Source organism: Oryctolagus cuniculus, chromosome 12 (genome assembly GCF_051225735.1).
Source record: "Oryctolagus cuniculus isolate XC-2025 breed Fujian yellow rabbit chromosome 12, ASM5122573v1, whole genome shotgun sequence".
NCBI lineage: Eukaryota > Metazoa > Chordata > Mammalia > Lagomorpha > Leporidae > Oryctolagus > Oryctolagus cuniculus.
In genome coordinates this window covers 56,502,647-56,525,149 of record NC_142878.1, presented here as the reverse complement: position 1 = coordinate 56,525,149, position 22,503 = coordinate 56,502,647, and the positions used below count along the sequence as shown (strand labels likewise).

General features: G+C 40.6%; 1 protein-coding gene across 11 annotated transcripts in view; it reads left to right on the top strand.

Moving 5' to 3' along the window:
- Positions 1–22,503, top strand: part of RYR3 (ryanodine receptor 3) — a 582,715-nt gene that overhangs the window by 305,376 nt on the left and 254,836 nt on the right. For 10 of the 11 annotated variants that reach the window (XR_016217200.1, XM_089309149.1, XM_070053265.2 and 7 more), the window contains 1 exon segment: positions 12,302–12,494. Coding sequence is in view for 9 of the 11 variants with exons in the window: in XM_089309149.1 (XP_089165275.1) it covers positions 12,302–12,494 (193 nt within the window). In the remaining 2 variants the exon portion in view is untranslated. 11 annotated transcript variants of the gene reach the window in all.

The window sequence follows — 22,503 nt, the reverse complement described above, 5'->3', positions numbered from 1 at the left end:
ACAAGAATTGACTTTTTTAAGGTAAGTATTGGTGCTTTTCCCAAGCACATCCATGGTCTCCGCCTACGGAGAAGTGGAATGGCTCTGCCTGAGTGGTAATTCGAGACTGACTCCTAGGCTTTCACACAGAACAAGAGCTCCGCCTCTCCTGTCTGTTATCAGGGGATTGTCCTGTATCTTGTGCAGAACTGCAGTTGGAAACACTGTGTCCTTATAAAAATCTCTTAAGTAAGCATTGTGCTGTATGCTTCTTACATAAGGAGCCATGACACACATTCTTCCTTAAATCCAGCACAAGGTAAAAGTTTGCCTCTCTAAGTCCAACCTGTATATTTTCTTTTGTAAAGGGGGACTGTGTAATCTGTCATGCTTTCCTTCTTCCCTTCACTTTCAAGCTAAAACTTTATTGCCTGGTGTTAACTTTTAAGTCAGCTTGGGTCCCAATGATGCATACCCTATAGTTGGTCTTTGTTTTCAATGTCTTGATATAGTGGGTTCTAAAAAATAATTTGGTTTTTACCTTCATTTTAAACATTTTTAAATTCTTGTGGAATGCCATAAAATTATTTGTTTATACAGTTACTAATCTTGGATAATTTGGGGGGAAGGATGAAACAGTCTCTCCAGGTTGTATGGTATTTGCTAGGGGAGAGCAGGCAGACAATGGCAGGATTTGGGGGGCAGGGTGAAGTGAGTCTTAGCTCATTGTTCCCCCCCTCTTCCCTAACTCTTCATGGACAGTGGCCTCCTTTTCTTGGTTCTCATAGTCTCATTATGGAGCTACTTGGCCCGTGGCTTTACACTAGTAGCCTTTTGCTTAGATTAGCATCAGATGTCTTGAGATTCTCATAAAGCTCTGTGAAGTGATTTGGGCAGAATCAGTGTGCTCCTGCACAGGTGCAGTTCTGAGTGTGATAGGATTAACTCTGGGGTGGATGGGATTGACTTGGGACAATCCTTTCCACACTGCCTGCTGATGGCTGCTCATCTCCTGCCGTGTCAGCACCATAATCAGGGAGTGTTCTCCAGAGCCCAGGCTGCACCTATGCAGCACTCTGCAGAAACCAGCTAAAGAAGTGTGAGGCACACCTAGACCCTGGGAGGAAGCATGCTGGACCCTTCGAAGAGAATTCAGAAATTCTCAAAAGAAAAAAATGTGCTTATTGTTTTCAAGATTTTCTAGAACTACATGGGGCACTCCTTGCATCCCAGTAGCCATTTGTAGACTTTGGAGAATGAACATATCATTGAGTTAAACAGCAGAGAACAAACATAACGCATCGATAAATGGCTGGCTGGCTCTCTCACTCTCTCCCTTCCCCTCACCCTCCTTCTCTCTCTCTGCATATCAGGACCTGGAAATCCTTTCAGGAGAGTACAGTGCCCCACCCCACCCCTTCATTCTTTCCTGTCTCCTATGAAGGTGGGCAAGCTGGATACTCCAAGCTTCCACTGGTCATCACTGACAGTGGCCCTTTGTGCCTGGACGAGGGAGAAGAGAGCTGGTGACTCAGGTTTTCAAAGGCTGGTTGTGGCTGCCAACATTGCTCACAACTGGTAACAGGTGCACCAAGGTAGCATCTGACAAGGTGTGGGAAGATAGCATCTGTAAGATTTACACCTTTTGTTCTCACTAAACACCAAAGCTTCCTTGAGTCTGGACATCATTTTGACTTCTCCAAGCAGCACACAGGGATCATATATCTTGCAGGAGGCTTTGCAGGTAAATATGCCAGCGTGTACTTTGGCTGCAGAAGTAAGGCTTCAGTTAATTACTCCCACCAAGACACAGTGAATTTCAGGCTATCTGATCAAAGGGTAATTGTCTGATGAACACATGAAATGGAACTGGCCCTCTAACTTACTCCAGGAGGGAGAAAAGTAGTTAGAGAAAGAGATTAGAAACTGCTCATGACAATTTTTCTCCATTTAAATCTTGAGATTTAAATACCCAGGCCCATTAACTTTAAAGTTATCTGTGTGCATAAATTAAGCCTCTGCCCTGAGCTGGCCTTTGACATAACTATTAAGGTACGATAGATGTTGTGGTAGAATTATTGCAATAGCTGGAAAGCATTGCAGTGTCCCCAACACCTTGTCAGTAGAAAGAGTCAAGAAAAAATAGTGTAACTTTGGGGTTATGCCTGGGTTTGAATTCTAGTTCAGCCACTTAGGTAATTTTTTGACATTAGGCAAATTACTTCACCTCTGAGACCCGGTTTTCTCAGGTAGAATGAAGATAAAAATAAGGCTCTTCTGAAATTTAAATGAGATAAGAAATATAAAGCCTCTGATATGCTGCATACCCAGTAAATGTGATTTCCCCTTCCTCATTGTATGCTTAAGCCCACTGGAGTCACAGAGGCCAGTTTGAGAGCCCTTGGATTCTCCAGTCAAGGCCATGAGACTAGCCCAGTTAGAGTCACCCAGTAATTCCCTATGGGGATAAAGAACCCAAGTCCAGTGGTGAATGGGGAGAGAAGTCTGAAAATGACACCCTGGGAGCATGAATGAGCTTTTTCCTCTGTAAGCAAGGGCAGCCTTAATAGGTTTTTCTAAGCCATGGAGTTCAATTGCAGGCATCAGCTCTGCAAACATCCCTGTCCTCACCTCTGCCCAGCCCTCCCCACCCACCACTGTGGTTTTCCTTGTGGGGCGAATGACCTCTTTGTTGTCGCCATCACCCTTTCCTGACACAGGCTTGGTGCAGACGTTAGGACAGCAGCTGGGAGTGAATTCCCGACTCCAGGCAGCCTGTGATATGCAACTGTCAAGGGGACACTTTCATAGGGGGAAATAAAACCTCCCCTTCCCCCTTAAACCACTTTTGCCATGCAGAATTAAAATACTCAGAGGAATTCACCTTCCCGGGAGATGAGTGAGGCCAAAGTGAGTGAGTGGAGTAGAACTGGGTTAAGACCACTGACTCAACTGGATACGTTTAGTTCTGCTGAATTCACACCGGGGACTTGTCTCCCTACCAAGATGAGTCCCAGGTCTCAAAACATAACCCACTGTGACTCGGACCTTTCCGACCCGAGTGCTGTGTGGAGGTGAGCCAAGGAGCAGCTGAAGGATATCCGTGTTTTCAAGCCTCTGGATCCTCTCTCCTCCCAAATGCCAAAATATTTGTGTTTACATTCCACTGCCAGACTCCGCGTTCCCCGGGGCTGTGGAAATGCTGAGCAGCACTGTTTTCAGTTGCCAGCATCACTCACTGGAAGATGCTAAATCCTGCAGTAATAGATCCTTGAATGTGAAGATGTGCAGCATGCACAACTGGATCTTTTATTCAGATAAACTTCCCATTGCATCGTTCCAAGTACTTTCTAGTATTTCAAAAAGTTTACGGAACAGTGTAACTAAAAGGTACTTTATTTTGATGCCAAACGTTTTGAAATTCACACATACAATTAATATTCAAAAAGTTCATGGAAAGTTTGTATTATGCCGACAACAAGCATAGCTTTCGAAGTTTTTCTGCACCAAAATGTATCTTTCAATTCCACTTAGTGTGAACTTTTTTTAAAGATTAATTTATTGATTTGAAAGGCAGAGGCAGAGAGAGAGAGATCTTCCATCCACCAGTTCACTCCCCAGATGGCCGCAACAGACAAAGCTGTGCCAATCTGAAGCCAGGAGCCAGAAGCTTCTTCCGGGCCTCCAATGTGGGAACATGGGTACAGGGGCCAAAGGACTTGGGCCAACGTCTACTGCTTTCCTAGGCCACAGCAGGGAGCTGGAGCAGAAATGGAGCAGCCAGGACTTGAACTGGCCCCCATATGGGATGCTGGCACTACAGGCAGCAGCTTTACCCACTACACCACAGCACCAGCCACCCGTGAACTTTTTTTAAAAAAAATATTTATTTGAAAGGCAGAGTTAGAGAGAGAGGGGAAGAGAGAGAGAGAGAGATCATCCATCCTCTGTTTCACTCTAAAATGGCTGCAATAGCTGGTGCTGGGCCAGGCTAAAGCCAGGAGCCTGGAACTCCATCTGGGTCTCCCACATGGGTGGCAGGGGCCCAAGCACATGGGTCACCCTCATCTGTTCTCCCAGGTGCATTAGCAGGGATCTGTGTCTGAAATGGCACAGCCATGACTCAAACTGAATCACACATGGAACGCCAGCGCCAGAGATGGCGGCTTAACCCACTGTGCCACAGCATCTGCGTCTGTGTGAAGTTTCTGAAGTACCCTCATCTTGTGCTTCCTGTCTCAGGATTATCAGTGTCCTCCCTTTAATTTCTGGATAATATTTTGTTGCAGCTCTGTGTTCTCTATTCGGTGTACTTTAAAAATAGGCTCAGCCTGTGATTTCAAGTTGCCTACAGATGATCTTAGTGTTCTAGAGGAGGCTTCTGCTAGGATCCCAGTCTGTTAGCACAGGGGAGGTAAAAGGCAACAGCAGCAGCGACCATCATTCAGCCATTGCTCCTCTGGAAGGCACTTGGCAGCTGTGGAATAGTAAAGGCTAAATGGAGCCAAGAACTCAGCACTGATGTCGTCCGGGCACTGCTGTAGATGAGGATCATCCCCTGTGACAGCTGCTCTACATCTCTCGCGGCCAAAGGCTCAGGCCAGCACAGATGCCTGCAGACAAAGCTGAGGGCATGCTACGCTGGAGACACGGTTCAGCACTGCCCATTATGTCCTAGTTTGTTTGGTTCTTGAGACAGAAAAAGAACCTTACAGTTTGAATTTTTATACTGCAAAGATCTGGATACTCCTAAACATAATCATCCAAGGTAGAATTTCAGTTACTTCATGGTGTACCCAAATTCCCAGAAATCTGTTAAGGTTTGTTCAAGTGACTACAATGATATTTTCCAGAAGGTAAATTAATGCAAAAAAGAAACATTGTTTGCAGGAAAGATTGTGTATTCAGTGGGAAAATAAATCTTAAGAGACAATTATAGCATGCCTTGCTGAGTTTTAATATCATAGGTTTCTTTCATAACAGACTTGAACAGAAGGAAGACAAGTTTCTGGGATCTAGAATATCTAAACTCTACACAGTGAGCTGGGAGGACCCAGTCTCCCTAAATGGAGGCATTTGAAACATGTTTAACCTACACACTCTCCAACTCTGGCTGTTTTGTTCTGTTTTTAAATAGTTTTAGCTATGTCTTTTATAATGAGGAACTTGTGTTTCATTCTCAATAGGGAGTCAAGGTATTAAAGTTACAAAAGCAGACTAATTTGCCAGTAGGCATGTAGTATGTTAGGTGCTATAACACTTGTTCTGTGCAGGTGGTCCAAGGTCTATGTTCCAATGCAATTTGATTGTCCCACCACATCTTGCTCATCCAACCCTTATCAATCCCTGCCTTCCAGCTTTACCAAGCCCTAGCCAGTCTGCGCATAGATCGTGCACCCCTTTGCTCTTTTCTTCTCCGAGACTCAACTTGACCCATGCTCCAAGGCAGACTTGGTACTCTCTTCCGTGCTTGAAGACACTGTGTGCACTTTTATTTCCATAATTGTCATACTGTATTTTAGTTTTTTTATTTGAATGTCCATCTGCTACCAGATTATGAACTTCTTAAGGGTGGAAATTGGGTCCTCTGTCTTTGTTCCCCAGTCCCATGCAGAGCAGTTGGCAGAGAGTAGAACCTCATTGCTATTTGGGAAGAATGAGAGGGAATGCAACATGACTGTAAGTCACCCAAAATAACTAGAGGGATTACCTAGCACCTTTTAAGGAGAGTATAGTATTTTCACTATTATAAAATCTCCAATTTGTTTAGAATCTATTAGTAGAAGAATAACCACAGAAGTAGTTCTAAACTGATATTAGAAATATTATATAGCAATTGTGAATGGGATTGATCTTAGAAGTTCTTTCTCAGCCATGGCAAAGGCTGTTGATTTTTGTGCATTGATTTTCTTTTTTTTTAACTTTTATTTAATGAATATAAATTTCCAAAGTACAGAATATGGATTACAATGGCTTCCCCCCCATAACGTCCCTCCAACCCGCAACCCTCCCCTTATCCACTCCCTCTCCCCTTCCATTCACATCAAGATTCATTTTCTATTCTCTTTATATACAGAAGATCAGTTTAGCATACATTAAGTAAAGATTTCAACAGTTTGCTCCCACACAGACATAAAGTGAAAAATACTGTTTGAGTACTAGTTATAGCATTAAATCTCAATGTACAGCACACTAAGGACAAAGATCCTACATGAGGAGTAAGTGCACAGTGACTCCTGTTGTTGACTTAACAAATTGACACTCTTGTTTATGGCATCAGTAATCACCCTAGGCTCTTGTCATGAGCTGCCAAGGCTATGGAAGCCCCCTGAGTTCACTGACTCTGATCATATTTAGACAAGGCCATGGTCAAAGTGGAAGTTCTCTCCTCCCTTCAGAGAAAGGTACCTACTTCTTTGATGACCCATTCGTTCCACTGGGATCTCACTCGTGGAGATCTTTCATTTAGGTTTGTTTGTTTTGTTTTGTTTTGTTTTGTTTTGTTTTTTTCCAGAGTGTCTTGGCTTTCCATGCCTGAAATACTCTCATGGGCTTTTCAGCCAGATCTGCATGCCTTAAGGGCTGATTATGAGGCCAGAGTGCTGTTAGGACATTTGCCATTCTATGGGTCTGCTGTGTATCTCACTTCCCATGTTGGATCATTCTCTCCCTTTTTGATTCTATCAGCTAGTATTTGCAGACACTATTCTTGTTTATGTGATCCCTTTGGTTCTTAGTCCTATCATTACGATCAATTGTGAACAGAAATTGATCACTGGGACTAGTGAGATGGCATTGGTACATGCCACCTCGATGGGATTGAATTCGAATCCCCTGGTATGTTTCCAACTCTACCAATTGAGGCAAGTCAGCTTGAGCATGTCCCGAATTGCACATCTCTTCCCTCTCTTATTCCCACTCTTATATTTAACTGCGATCACTTTTCAGTTAAGTTTCAGCACTTAAGAAGAATTGTGTATTGATTACAGTATTCAACCAAAAGTATTAAGTAGAACAAACAAAAAAAATACTAAGAGGAATAACATATTAAGCTGCTCATCAACAGTCAGGGTGAGGGTGATCAAGTCACCGTTTCTCATAGTGTTCAATTCACTTTAACAGGTTTCCTTTTTGGTGCTCAGTTAGTTGTCACCTATCAAGGAGAACAAGTGGTATTTGTCCCTTTGGGATTGGCTTATTTCACTCAACATAATGTTTTCCAAATTCCTAACAGGGATCACTTTTCAGTTAAAATTTAAATACCTAAGAACAATTGTGTGTTAATTACAGAGTTCAACCAATGGTACTAGAACAAAAAAAAAATGCTAAAATGGATAAAGTATTACATTGTACATCGACCGTCAGGACAAGAGCTGATCAAGTCACTGTTTCTCATAGTGTCCATTTCACTTCAACAAGTTTTCCCTTTGGTGCTCAGTTAGTTGTCGCTAATCAGGGAGAACATATGATATTTGTCCCTTTGGGACTGGCTTATTTCACTCAGCATGATGTGTTCCAGATTCCTCCATCTTGTTGCAAATGACTGGGTTTCGTTGTTTTTGACTGCTGTATAGTATTCAATAGAGTACATGTCCCATAATTTCTTTATCCAGTCTACTGTTGATGGGCATTTGGGTTGGTTCCAGGTCTTAGCTATTGTGAATTGAGCTGCAATAAACATTAGGGTGCAGACCGCTTTTTTGTTTGCCAATTTAATTTCCTTTGGGTAAATTCCAAGTAGTGGGATGGCTAGGTTGAATGGTAGGGTTATCTTCAGGTTTCTGAGGAATCTCCAGACTGACTTCCATAGTGGCTTAACCAGTTTGCATTCCCACCAACAGTGGGTTAGTGTCCCTTTTTCCCCACATCCTCGCCAGCATCTGTTGTTGGTAGATTTCTGAATGTGAGCCATTCTAACTGGGGTGAGGTGGAACCTCAAGATACCAAAGACCTTCTTCTCAGATCTGGAAAAAATGGTGCTGAAATTTATATGGAGACACAGGAGACCTTGAATAGCTAAAGCAATCTTGTACAACAAAAACAAAGCTGGAGGCATCACAATACCAGATTTCAGGACATACTACAGGGCAGTTGTAATCAAAACAGCATGGTACTGGTACAGAAACAGATGGATAGACCAATGGAACAGAATTGAAACACCAGAAATCAATCCAAACATCTACAGCCAACTCATATTTGATCAAGGGTCCAAAACCAATCCCTGGAGTAAGGACAGTCTATTCAATAAATGGTGCTGGGAAAATTGGATTTCCACGTGCATAATCATGAAGCAAGACCCCTACCTTTCACCTTACACAAAAATCCACTCAACATGGATTAAAGACTTAAATCTACGACCTGACACCATCAAATTATTAGAGAGCATTGGAAAAACCCTGCAAGATATAGGTACCGGCAATGACTTCTTGGAAAACACCCCAGAAGCACAGGCAGTCAAAGCCAAAATTAACATTTGGGATTGCATCAAATTGAGAAGTTTCTGTACTGCAAAAGAAACAGTCAGAGACAACTGACAGAATGGGAAAATATATTTGCAAACTATGCAACTGATAAAGGGTTGATAACCAGAATCTACAAAGAAATCAAGAAACTCCACAATATCAAAACAAACTACCCACTTAAGAGATGGGCCAAGGACCTCAATAGACATTTTTCAAAAGAGGAAATCCAAATGGCCAACAGACACATGAAAAAATGTTCAAGATGACTAGCAATCAGGGAAATGCAAATCAAAACCACGATGAGGTTCCACCTCACCCCAGTTAGAATGGCTCACATTCAGAAATCTACCAACAATAGATGTGCATTGATTTTCTATCCTGCTACTTTGCCAAACTCTTCTATGAGTTCCAATAGTCTCTTAGTAGAGTTCTTTGGATCCCCTAAATAAAAAATCATATCATCTGCGAAGAGGGATAGTTTGACTTCTTCATCCCAATTTGTATCCCTTTAATTTCTTTTTCTTGCCTAATGGCTCTGGCTGAAACTTCCAATACTATATTGAACAGCAGTGGTGAGAGTGGGCATCCCTGTCTGGTACCAGATCTCAGTGGAAATGCTTCCAGCTTTTTCTCATTCGGTAGGATGCTGGCCGTGGGTTTTTCATAAATTGCTTTGATTGTATTGAGGAATGTAGTTTCTATACCCAATTTGCTTAGAGTTTTCATCATGAAAGGGTGTTGAATTTTATCAAATGCTTTCTCTGCATCTATTGAGATAATCTTATGGTTTTTCTTCTGGAGTTTGTTAATGTGGTGTATCACATTGATTGATTTGCGAACATTGAACCATCCCTGCATACCAGGGATAAATCCCACCTGGTCTGGGTGGATGATCTTTCTGATGTGTTGTTGCATTCTATTGGCCAGAATTTTATTGAGGATTTTTGCATCTATGTTCATCAGGGAAACTGGTCTGTGATTCTCTTTCTCTGCTGCATCTTTTTCAGGTTTAGGCATTAAGGTGATACTGGCTTCATGGAAAAAAATTTGGGAGAATTCCCTCTTTTTCGATTATTCTGAATAGTTTGAGAAGAATTGGAGTTAGTTCTTTAAATGTCTGGTAGAATTCAGCCGTGAATCCATCCAGTCCTAGGCTTTTCTTTGTTGGGAGGGACTTTATTACTGTTTCAATTTATGTCTCAGTTATGGGTCTGTTTAGGTTTTCTGTGTCTTGATAGTTCAATTTAGGTAGGTTGTGTGTGTCCAGGAATCTATCCATTTCTGATAGATTTCCCTGTTTGCTGGCATACAACTCATTGTAGTAATTTCTGATGACTCTTTATTTCTGTGGTATCTGTTGTTACATTTCCTTTTTCATCTCTGATTTTATTGATTTGGGTCTTTTCTTTTTTTAGTTAGTTGGGCCGATGGTGTCTCAATTTTTTTTTTTTTCAAAAAATCAGCTCTTCATTTTGCTGATCTCTTGTAATTTTTTATTCAATTCTGTTTATTTCTTCTCTAATTTTAATTATTTCTCTTCTCCTACTAGTTTTAGGTCTGGTTTGCCTCAGTTTTTCTAGATCCTTGAGATGCTTTGATAGCTCATTTATTTGGTGCCTTTCCAATTTCTTGATGTAGGCACCTATTTCTATAAACTTTCCTCTTAATACTGCTTTTGCTGTATCCCGTAAGTTTTGATATGTTGTGTTGTTATCCTCATTTACTTCCAGAAATTTTTTGATTTCTGTTTTGATTTCTTCTATGACCCACTGTTCATTCAGGAGCATGTTGTTCAGTCTCCATGTGTTTTCCCCTAACGGTAGAGTTAGAAATGTGCCAGGGGATTCCAATTCAATCCCATCAAGGTGGCATGTACCAATGCCATCTCACTAGTCAAAGTGATCAGTTTCGGTGCATAATTGATCATAATGATAGGATTAAGAGTAGTCAAAGGGATCACACAAACAAGACTAGTGTCTGCTAATACTAACTGATAGAATTAAAAAGGAGAGAATGATCCAACATGGGAAGCGGGATACACAGCAGACTGCTAGAATGGCAGATGTCCTAAACAGCACTCTGGCCTCAGAATCAGCCCTTAAGGCATTCAGATCCAGCTAAAAAGCCCATGAGAGTATTTTAGGCATAGAAAGCCAAGACACTCTGGCAAAAAAAAAAAATGACCTAAATGAAAGATCTATGTGAGTGAGATCCCAACAGAAAGAACAAGCCATTAAAGGAGGTACCTTTCTCTGAAGGGAGGAGAGAACTTCCACTTTGACTATGACCTTGTCTAAATAAGATCAGAGTTGGCGAACTCAAGAGGCTTCCATAGCCTTGGCAACTCATGATAAGAGCCTCAGGTGACTACTGATGCCATAAATAAGAGTGTCAATTGTTAAATCAACAACAGGAATCACTGTGCACTTACTCCCCAGGTAGAATCTCTGTCCTTAATGTGATGTACTAAGTGAATTAATGGTATAACTAGTACTCAAACAGTACTTTATCCTTTGTGTATCTGTGTGGGTGCAAACTGTTGAAATCTTTACTTAGTATATACTAAATTGATCTTCTGTATATAAAGATAATTGAAAATGAATCTTGATGTGAATGGGATGGGAGAGGGAGTGGGAGATGGGATGGTTGTGGGTGAGAGGGAGGTCTGGGGGAAAAAGCCACTATAATGCAAAAGTTGTACTTTAGAAATTTATATTTAATAAATAAAAGTTAAAAAAAAACAAAGAAATTATATAGCAAAGATATATACATGTATAAAATTTGTAAATAACTCATGAATCCATCAAGAAGATGTTTTTAAATTAGCTTTTCATGGCATATTGTAGTTATTCAAATATGGTTTCTAACAAATATTTTCTTATACAATAAAATGTCTATAATATGATTAGTAGGAAAAAAGTTATAAAAAAGCTCCAATATCCCAGTTTGGCTGAAGTGTGTGTGTGTGTGTGTGTGTGTGTGTGTGTGTGTGAAATGATTCTTTTGGAGTTTTTTTTACGCTTTTCAATATAAATTATGAATATAATGATTCTGTATTTTCTGTAATCAAGAAACAAGGTATTTTATTTTAATACCTAAGTTCTAGCCTTTTATTTCTTTCTGATAGAAATATAACCCTGACAGAAGGGTGGGTGGATTGGTTGTAATCATTTACCTTTAGAATTTCCAGAATGAGATAAGATATAAGGTGATTTTTCTCCCTATTTTAAGTTAGGAAGTGTTAAATCATCTTGGGAGAGAGAGATGAGAAAAAATGATTAAGTCACCAACACAAAGTATGACTGAATGTCTTTTCTTACTTCTCTGAAATAAAGTTTTTTAAAACAAATAGGCAGACTGTGCTGCACAATTGACTGGCTAGATGGTCTTGCCATGCTTCACTTTGCTGGCTTCCATATGAATGCTGGAGTGGCCATAACTTTTGGAGAAAATTGAAGACAGCAGGGTCTTTGGGCCCCTGTGGCTTAGCAGACCCCCACCACCCCCATTCCACCAGGGACCTTCATGCAGTAAAAGCAGGCTGTCCATTTCTTCAGACATCAGCTTAGAGTCTGAGCACACCCTGAGCAGGCTGAGTTCTTGTTATTTCTCACTTTCAGCAGCTTGAGAGCTTTCCCTGGGACTCGACTCATCTCAGATGTGGTGCTTGCCCACTCAAGAGAAATCACTGCTAATCTAGCAAAAGGAGGAAAGTTGCATTTCAAATGCAATCGTATATCTAGACCTCCGATGTGGCCATCACACATCCCTACCTCCCATTGGCAGCCTCTGAACATTTCCTGCAGTTTGGTAGGTGTCTACAGAGTCCCACAGCCTTCATCCTGTTCTTTGCTTATCAGGCCGGATACCCAGAGCCGTGGCCTCCATCAACCAGCACCTCCTCAAGTCGGATGATGTGGTAAGCTGCTGCCTTGACCTGGGAGTGCCCAGCATCTCCTTCCGCATCAATGGGCAGCCTGTGCAGGGGATGTTTGAGAACTTCAACACGGATGGGCTCTTCTTCCCCGTGATGAGCTTTTCAGCAGGTGTCAAGTAAGTTATGGATGTGATTGCCTAGAGAGTAGCTGGTACACACATACACTGCCACCCTTGTAAGCTAAGCAACCTAACTGATAGTCTCCATCAGCAACCATGGGCCAAACTCCCCCCAAGAAAGTGATGGTGTAAGGAGAAGCATCAACTGAAATAATTCTGTCTGTCTACATTTGGTGAGCTTGTATTCCTCACAGGGAGTTATATGTTGAGATAAAAGACAAGGTAAGTCCTGTGTAAAAAAATTAGCAAAATATTTTATATGTTCAATATAAAAAATTATTAAAAGATGTGGTTATAAATAATGCCATAAATATCACCTATGATTCCAACATTTAGTTGTAATCACTTTTAATATTTGGGGGCACTTTTTTCAAGTATTTCCTTTTTCTAGAAGACTATTTGGGGGGGCAGCAATATGGCATAGTAAGCTAAACTTCTACCCATGGCACCAGCATCCCATATGGGTTCTGCTTCGTGTCCTGGCTGCTCCTCTTCAGATCCAACTCTCTGCTTATCGCCTGGGAAATCAGTAGAAAATGGCCCAAGTGCTTAGGCCCCTGTACCCTTGTGGAAGACCCAAAAGAAGCTCCTGGCTTCAGATTGGCCCAGTTCTAGCCTTTGTGGTCATTTAGGGCATGAACCAAGTAGATGGAAGATCCTTCTGACTCTCCCCCATCTGTATTTATACCTCTTAAGTAAATAAATAAAATCTTTATTAAGAAAAGATTATTTATTTTGAAAGTCAGAGTTATAGAGATGGAGGGAGTCTTTTCTCTGCTGGTTCACTTCTGAGATGGTCACAATGGCCAGCGCTGGGCCCAGGAAAAAAGATAGGAGGCAGGAGCATCACTCAGGTCTCCTACATGGGTGGCAGTGGTCCAAACACGTGGGCCATTTTCTGCTGCTTTTCCCAAGCCATGAACAGGAAGCTAGATCAGAAGTGGGGCAGCCAGTCACATACAGAAATCTACCAACAACAGATGCTGGCGAGGATGTGGGGAAAAAGGGACACTAACCCACTGTTGGTGGGAATGCAAACTGGTCAAGCCACTATGGAAATCAGTCTGGAGATTCCTCAGAAACCTGAATATAACCCTACCATTCGACCCAGCCATCCCACTCCTTGGAATTTACCCAAAGGAGTTTAAATTGATAAACAAAAAAGCGGTCTGCACCCTAATGTTTATTGCAGCACAATTCACAATAGCCAAGACCTGGAACCAACCTAAATGCCCATCAACGGTAGACTGGATAAAGAAATTATGGAATATGTATTCTTTAGAGTACTATACCGCAGTAAGAAACAACGAAATCCAGTCATTTGCAACAAAATGGAGGAATCTGGAACACATCATGCTGAGTGAAGTAAGCCAGTCCCAAAGGGACAAATACCATATGTTCTCCCTGATCGGTGACAACTGACTGAACACCAAAAAGGAAACCTCCTGAAGTGAAATGGACACTATGAGAAATGGTGACTTGATCAGCATAGCCCTGACTGCTAATGGACAACTTAATACATTATCCCTCATAGTATTTTTTTTTATCTGTTCTACTTAATATGACTGGTTTAATTCTGTAATTATCACACAGTTATTCTTAAGTGTTGAAAATTAACTGAAATGTGATCCCTGTTAATCATAAGAGTGGGAATAAGAGAGGGAAGAGATGTATAATTTGGGGCATGCTCGGGCTGACTTGCCCCAATTGGTAGAGTTGGAAACATACCAGGGGATTCCAATTCAATCCCATCAAGGTGGCATGTGCCAATGCCATCTCACTACTCCAAGTGATCAATTTCAGTTCACAATTGATCATAATGAAAGGACTAAGAGTCAAAGGGAGCACATAAACAAGTCTAGTATCTGCTAACACCAACCGATAGAATAAATAAAGGGGAGAGTGATCCAACATGAGAAGTGAGATACTCAGCAGACTCATAGAATGGCGGATGTCCTAAATAGCACTCTGGCCTCAGAATCAGCCCTAAAGGCACTCGGATCTGGCTGAAAAGCCCATGAGAGTATTTCAGGCATGGAAAGCCAAGACACTCTGGCAAAAAGATCTCTGTGAGTGAGATCCCAGTGGAAAGAACAGGTCTTCAAAGAGGGAGGTGCCTTTCTCTGAAGGGAGGAGAGAACCTCCACTTTGACTATGACCGTGTCTAAACAAGATAAGAGTCGGAGAACTCAAGGGGCTTCCATAGCCTTGGAAACTCATAACCGGTGCATAGGGAGATTACTGATGCCATAAACAGGAGTGTCAATTGGTAAAGTCAACAACAGGAGTCACTGTGCACTTACTCCTCATGTAGGATCTCTGTCCTTAACGTGCTGTACACTGAGGCTTAATGCTATAACGAGTACTCAAACAGTATATTTCACTTTGTGTTTCTATGGGGGTGCAAACGACTGAAATCTTTACTTAATGTACACTTAACTGATCTTCTGTAAAAAAAAAAAAAAAAAAAAAAAAAAGAAAGAAAGAAATTATCAATTCCCAACTTGACTCTCAGTGGGATTAAACATGACAATAGGTCTGATCTGATTTCATCATCATTTAAAAAAAAATCATCTATTATTTTTCACTTTATGTTTCTGTGTGGGAGCAAACTGTTGAAATCCTTACTTAAGGTATACTAAGCTGATCTTCTGTATATTAAGATAATCGAAAATGAATCTTGATGTGAATGGAAGGGGAGAGGGAGTGGGAAAGGGGAGGGTTGTGGGTGGGAGGGACGGTATGGGGGGGGAAGCCATTGTAACCCATGAGTCGTACTTTGGAAATTTATATTCATTAAATAAAAGATTAAAAAAAATAAAAAAAAATAAAAAATAAAAAAAAAAGAAGTGGGGCAGCCAGGACAGGAACTGGTGCCCATATGGGATGCCAGTGTTACAGATGGCAACTTAACCTGCTATGCTACAATGCTGGCCCCTCAAGCCTTTTTTCTACAAATGCAAGTATTGCTTTAATTAACATCACATTGAGTGTGAAGTTTTATGTCTTGACTGTTTTTCATTCAACAGTAAGTAACAAGCCTTTTCCTGAATCATTAGTATGCTCAAATTGATTTTATGGCTGTGTTTATGCCTTTGTTTGGCTATTCCATCATAAAGCCATTACTTTGTTGGTATACTTCATTTTATTGTTAAAACTGAAACTATGAACATCCGTGAGCATTACTCTATTTCTGCATTTCCATTTTGTTTACCCAAAAGTAGTTCAAATCATATGAACTTTTTGAAGTCAACATTTTTAATTCTGTGGTCAAATTGAGTTTCAGGAAGATTGCTTGAAAGTTCAGAATTCCTTGTCAACAGTTCTAAAATCTAAGAAGCTCTGAACACCTTAAATTTGCTGGTAGCTCATTTTATAGCAAAATATAACTTGAACTAATTTTGTGATAAAACTGTAGTCAGCAGCAGTATTCCTATGTTTAACTGCAGAGATATTAAAATATTTGATGATGGAGACTTCCCCTTACCTGGCTGGAAGTTCAGTATATGCAGCACGTATTTTGTTTCTTATTCAAGATCTATAGACTTATGAAGTACAAAATACATCTCCAAATATTTGAGATCAAGAATTTGAGCCTGTAGTGTCATTTAAAGTAAAGTGCTGAGTTCTCATAAATGTACACTTTTACTGTTGTTTTAGGTAAAAGGGAGGGGGAGAGAGAGAGAGAGAAATCTCATCTGCTGGTTCAATTCCCAAATATCTCCAATGAGCAAGAGGCCAAAACCAGGGACTTGGAACTCTGTCACGTTTCTATTTATATGTTTATATTATGTATTATATATATATATATATATATATATATATATATATATATACACACACACACACACACACACAGATATGTATAGACTGCTAAATTATACTTAGGTACATCCATATATATAGGCTTCTAAACTGTCTTCTTAATGTTAATTATTTCTCTGAGTTTTTTGCTTTTTGTATTTGTTTTTTTTCTATTGCTTTTTGTTTTTCCTTTATGCAAAGTAAGTTAAGTCAAAGAAAATCCCAAAAATCCATAATGGTACCACTCAGATCATCATACTATCTTTTTGTGTATACATCCAAATATCTTCTATTAAAGTGGGCTTATCCTATGCATGCTGCTTTTGCTAACTGTTGGGTTCATCACTCTGCCCCTCTTTCCTTGTACCAGTTGGATATTTTTTCAAATTATCTTTTAGTTTTATCATACATCATAATTTCTGTCAGGTAAAACCCAGCACTAATTCTCCTTGCCAACTGTCTTGACCATCCTCCATCCCACTGTATCTTAATAAGATCACAACTGATAGAGCAGGAGGTTAGAGTCAATATAGTTGGAATCATACTAGTATCCATAGAAGCCATTGAAGGGACCATGGAAGGAGTGTTGTGGAGAGTTATTGCTTATATCTGAGACCACTGAGAAATCATCTCAGACTCCTAGCGTCCAACTAATGGTGTTTTCAGAGCAAAATACTTTAGTTGACATGAACACCTCATGCAGATTGATAAACCAAGTCATGTTTCTATCTTTTCCAAAGGGGCATAAAAATTTGGTTATGTTTCAATTAAATAAATGACTTAGAGATGAAGAGTTATTCAACCTTTGAAACTTGAGGCAGGTATTTATATTTTTGTATAAAATGGTACCTCAATAAGTTCATGGGAAAAGGAAATTAAATAAGTTTGGGGATGGGTGCTTGGCCTAGTGATTAAATCCCAAGTTAAGAAACTCATGTCTCGCTCATATCAGAGTACCTGAATTTGATACTCAGCTCTGACTCCTGACTCTCACTTCCTACTAATCCAGACCCTGAGAGGCTATGGTGTGTGTCTTCCTCTGTCTCTCTGCCTCTCAACTAGATAAGTACATTTTTTTAGAGATAAGTTTATTTTGGTATAAAACAATTTCAAAATGTGTGTAGTTTTATCACGATAAACATTTTCCATGAACTTTTTGAAGGCCCTTCATATACATGCATGCATATTTACAAGTGCACTGTCATACATGAATATAATATATTGGAAGTAAAGGTTGATATTGCTTGAGATCCTTGTAATAAATGAATAAGCACTATAGTAAAGCATTGCTGGCATTGAAAGTCTACTCGTCACAGTTTCAAGCCAGAGAAACTTGTATCAACCCCAAAACCACAGTCTACAGAAATGAGAATTCTTTTCTCGTGGTTTTCTATGTGGAGGATGTTTCTTCCCAGTTCCCTTTATCAGTGTGATCTAACATATTGATTTCCTCATTGCTTCCATAAAGAGCCTGGATAAAACAAGAAGTGTTATTAAAAGACAGAACACTAAACACAGAGAGAACTGGTACAAAGATCCTTCTGGCCATCATTGTACATCTTCCCCACTCCATTCCCCATGAATAAAGAGAATGAGTAGAAACCTAAGTATAGCTTAGCAGCATGGGCTCATCCACACTTTGACTCACTGCCTTCTCTGGGGCAGCAAGGACTCTGTGAGCAGTCATCACCCAGGACTGTTTGCCTGGGCAGCCGATGGCTGTGGTCCCCTGTCATTACTGCTCTTACTGCTACTTCTTTTGACCATGGTCCCACTCACTGGTTGTTACTTATTTTCAAAGAGAATACACCTAATTTCCAAACATTTCAGAGAAAGAGAATCAGTCTTCCATCTGCTGGTTCACTCCCCAATTGGCCACAACAGCTAGAGCTGAGCTGATCAGGAGCCAGGAGCTTCTTTCAGCCAGGACTCGAACTGACACCCATGTGGGATGCCGGCACTGCAGGCGACAGCTTTACCAGCTACACCACAGCACCAGCACCTTTCCCATACATCTTGTGTTTAAATAACACTATATCTGCTCTCACATGTTGCGTAATGATTCTTAATCATTGAGTCATCATTCCAGTCTCCTTCAGAGAAATGAGATAGAATTTTTGTGTTTGATTTTTTTCCTGTTGGTGGGCATTTCTTTTTTGGGGGGCGGGGAATATTTTCTGAACAAAGAACTACAACTATCAGGTAAAAAATAGGGGATTTAAAGCTATCCACATGTGGTAGACATCTCTAGCATTTTGTGTCTAAGTCAGCAAATAATCAGCACACTGGGTGCACAGGCAAAGAGAGACAGATCTGCAAGATAAGAAAAATGAGATGTCTAACCATTTATAAGCCACAAGTGCTGACAGAACTTGAGAAACTGAAGGGTGCAGATGTGTTGACCTGAAGCATCAACAGCTAAGATTGGAAAGGTGTTTGTTGATCGCAGCTAAAAAGTGTACACAAGAGTGTAGTGCCAGGGGACTTGATGTCACCCCAGCCTCTGTCTCTAAGAAAGCTATCAGTTCTGATACATTCCTGTCTCTGGATCTCACAGTGTGATATGATTCAGAGAGGTGGGATCGCAGTGCCTGCATAGTTGGGAAATACATTTTGCTTAAATACATCTACTCCTTCACATGACGATCTTGGTCAAGGTCAGTGCTGGCACTGTTACAGGGTAGTCAACTGCTTTATTTTCACTTACGAGCAAATGGGATCGATGTACCAATACTTGTTCTTACATCAGCTGCTTAACTATGATTTGGTGCTGAAATCCAGCAGTTTTTCCCTTTTCTACTTAAATTCAATTGCACAGAAACTAGAAAGAGAAACCAAGCTGGTAATTCCAAGTTAAAACATCTTATCCAAAAGAAATAGGTTTAATAATAAAGTAAAAAAAATTTGTTTCACACAAAATTGTAGAATAATTGCCTCATTTTATAACATCTCTCCAGTGAGGTGCAAGGCATCATGCCCATTTAGAGAGAGATGATTGCCCCATCAGAGACACTTTCAGAAATGTTTCTCATATTTATTTTTGACTTCTGTATGGCTTCTAAATTAGATTTCTCTCTTACATTCCCATTTCCTCCTATTTATTGGCCTTTATGAGGTCATAATCTTGAAATCTTTTGATTATTTTTATAATTACAAACTATGTTGTTAATAATACCCAATGAGGATGTCCCTGCAGGCAGCCACTAAAGAGCAAAGCCACAAAAAGAGCAGAAATCTTTTTCAATTAGATTTACAGTGAAGCCAAGGGCAGTGTAACTAATTGCTGACAAAGTCCACAAATCAATATGTAGTCTCTTTTCTGACGGATGTGAGTGTGCCTCCACAGTCGTCTTCTCAATTTGATTTGCTTGTGGATAGAAAGATTCTTAGTGCGGTGGTGTAGCAGGTCCTTAACGTAACAGGCCCTGTTCATTAAATGAAAGGATTTGGGATGAGGCTTATATACCTTAGAGCCTCCCCTAAAAGGTTGAGTAACTTTGGTGCCAGGAAACTCTTAACAAAAAGTGTTCTCACACACACACCCCCCCCCCACTGCCCCAATGGCTTCACGGTATGAATCACATAGAGCATTATACAGAAGCCATGGTATGTAGTAAAATTTGGGTGCTACTTTTAGTTTGTGCAGAAAAATGATAAATTAGTCACTGTAGTATATAGTCACTTATAGCTATAGTTAAATTCCCTTTAGGTCTATTGAATCATCTTATATAACTTAGTTATCAGCTCTTTCCTAATTTTTAAAAGCAATAATCAAGGCTTGTTGGTATTTGTGGTTGCTGTTTGTTTTATGTTGGTATCTACCAGACTTGGCTTAAATTCAGGTAACCACCAGATTAGCTATTTCCAGCTTGCTGTGGTCAATGCTGTGGAAATTATTGCTGAGATAAATATACTTCTGCAGAGAACATGATGAGCCCTGGTTGGATTGCTCTGGGCTTTCATCAAACACCAGCCAGAAAGAAATATGAATGTGGGAATGTCCATAACTCAGGTTGTTCTCCAGGCTTGGTGATATGGACTAAAGATACAATTATGAATCATGACTTGTGAGCTAAACTCAGGTCAGTAAAAACTTGCTAATTTTTCTCTTAACTATAGCTTGTATCTTTTTTTTTTTCCTTTGGAGCACCAGCCCAGCCCAGCTCTCTGGAAGGAGTTCAATAGCAGATAAAGTAATATGGTGTCTAGTAAGACTAAAGTAACTACAGGTTTGCCAGTAGTAAGCTATGAAGAATGATGGATCATTGTAGCCTATCAGAAGGAAAACTTGGTGCTTTGGAGCACAGTAAAGTTTTGTCTTGATTTTTTGCTATACTTTTTATTTATGGGTCAGGTTTTCAAAGCTGAGAATTTGCACTAGGTATGCTTATCTATTCTGCAACATAGAAAGAAAAAAGGTGCACAAATCTCAAGAGATGAACCTGAAAATACTAGTGGGGATTCTGCAATGTAATTTTTACCAGATTTTCAAAATTAATCAAGTAAATAAAAATTTTCTCTCTGCATCCTAAAACTTTACTACTCCAAAGTGGCTATTAATGAAGCAATTGCTTATCTCTGATATGAAAGAAACAAGGACACAGCCACTTACTGGAAACCCTGAAGGAAGAAAAAAATCTTTGTTATCAACTGATGGCATGTCTGGGTTCTAGGAAGAACTCTGGAAGATGACACAAAAAGTGCTCTAGTAGAAGAGATTATATTGATTAATGAAACTTATTTTTAAAATCATTAATGTAGAAAAATCTGAAGACAAAGAACAACTAATTTTAATGAACTCAATTCTCTAGTTCTCTTTTTGTAAGTTTCATTCTTGGGGGCTGTTGGGAGACTCGGTGAAATCTAAGGAGCAGGAAAAGAAAATCTCCTAGAAATGGGAGATTTACATCCTAATTGGACATTTCTCATTTGTGAATGAGGCAAAGGATTTGAAAGATAAACACGAAGTGCCAGATAGCAGACTTATTCAGAGAAGTGGATTAGGTAGGTGCAGCTATTATTTCTCCTCCTGTAAATTCATGGCAAGGACTTCTGTCTTTGGATTTATGCTTGGGCAGGTCCAGTAGCTTGTACTGCTATTTTTATTTTTCTTACAGATTGATTGACTGATTTGAAAGTCAAAGGTACAGAGGGAGAGGGATAGAGATTGTCCATCCACTGGTTCACTCCCTAGATGGCTGCAGTGCCAGTGCTGAGCCAGGTAGAATCCAGGAGCCAGAAGCTGCATCTAGATCTCCCCTGTGGGTGGCAGGAGCTGAAATACTTGGGCCATCTTCCTCTGCTTTTCTCAGGCAATTAGCAAGGACTGGGTTGGAAGTGGATCAGCCAGAATATGAGCTGACGCCTGTATGGGATTCCAGCATCTCAGGGGACAGCTTTACCCACTATGCCACAATGTTGGCCCCTGTATTGCTCCTTTTAGAAAGAACCATCTGGTCAGAAATTTGAAATTTCCTTCTATTTGAATATAAAATCCAGATCAGTATGTGGTTAAGGTTTGAGCCCTGCCAGCCTAGGGTCTGCAGTATGTGCTCAGCTCTTTTCCCTGTTGGTCAGCCTCCTCCCACTGACCTCTAGAACTGAGCCTGGAGGAGAAATGACTGGGAGTGGTGTGTCCTAGGGTGTTGGTGTTGTGATCATGTGGCATTGAGTCTTTGGGTAATAGTTACACATTCACTGCCCCCTTATCTTCTGGAGCCTCTTGTAATTGTTTTTAGGCTAGCAGCCTGCTACCACAGTTCTTTGGACACAGTCCTTACCATTTCTGCTGGTTGCCCCATCTGGCTGGCCCCTAACTTCCCTCTGTAGCCCTCCACACTCAGTCATTAGCCTGTCTGAGCAGAGCCCTTTCCAAGATGGCTGCAGTAGACTCCTTAATGGAGTCCAGGGCACCCAGCCCTTGGCCTCAGCCTGAGCAGAAAGGCAGCTCTCTACCACGCAGTACTTTGTGGCACTCTGTCCTGTCACCAGGCAAATATGTCCCTCACCACACTTGTCAAGCCTTCATCATGCAACATCAGATGGAGAACACCCCTGCCTTTCTCCCTAACCATACTCTCCAAAGTCTTTGCATTTCTGGTCTGGAGGGCTGTGGTGGGCTAGGGCTGGTAGAACTGGCTTTATGAGGTTGGGTGAACCTTACACCTAACTCTAGGATTTGAATGCTTTCAGAATCTTCTTA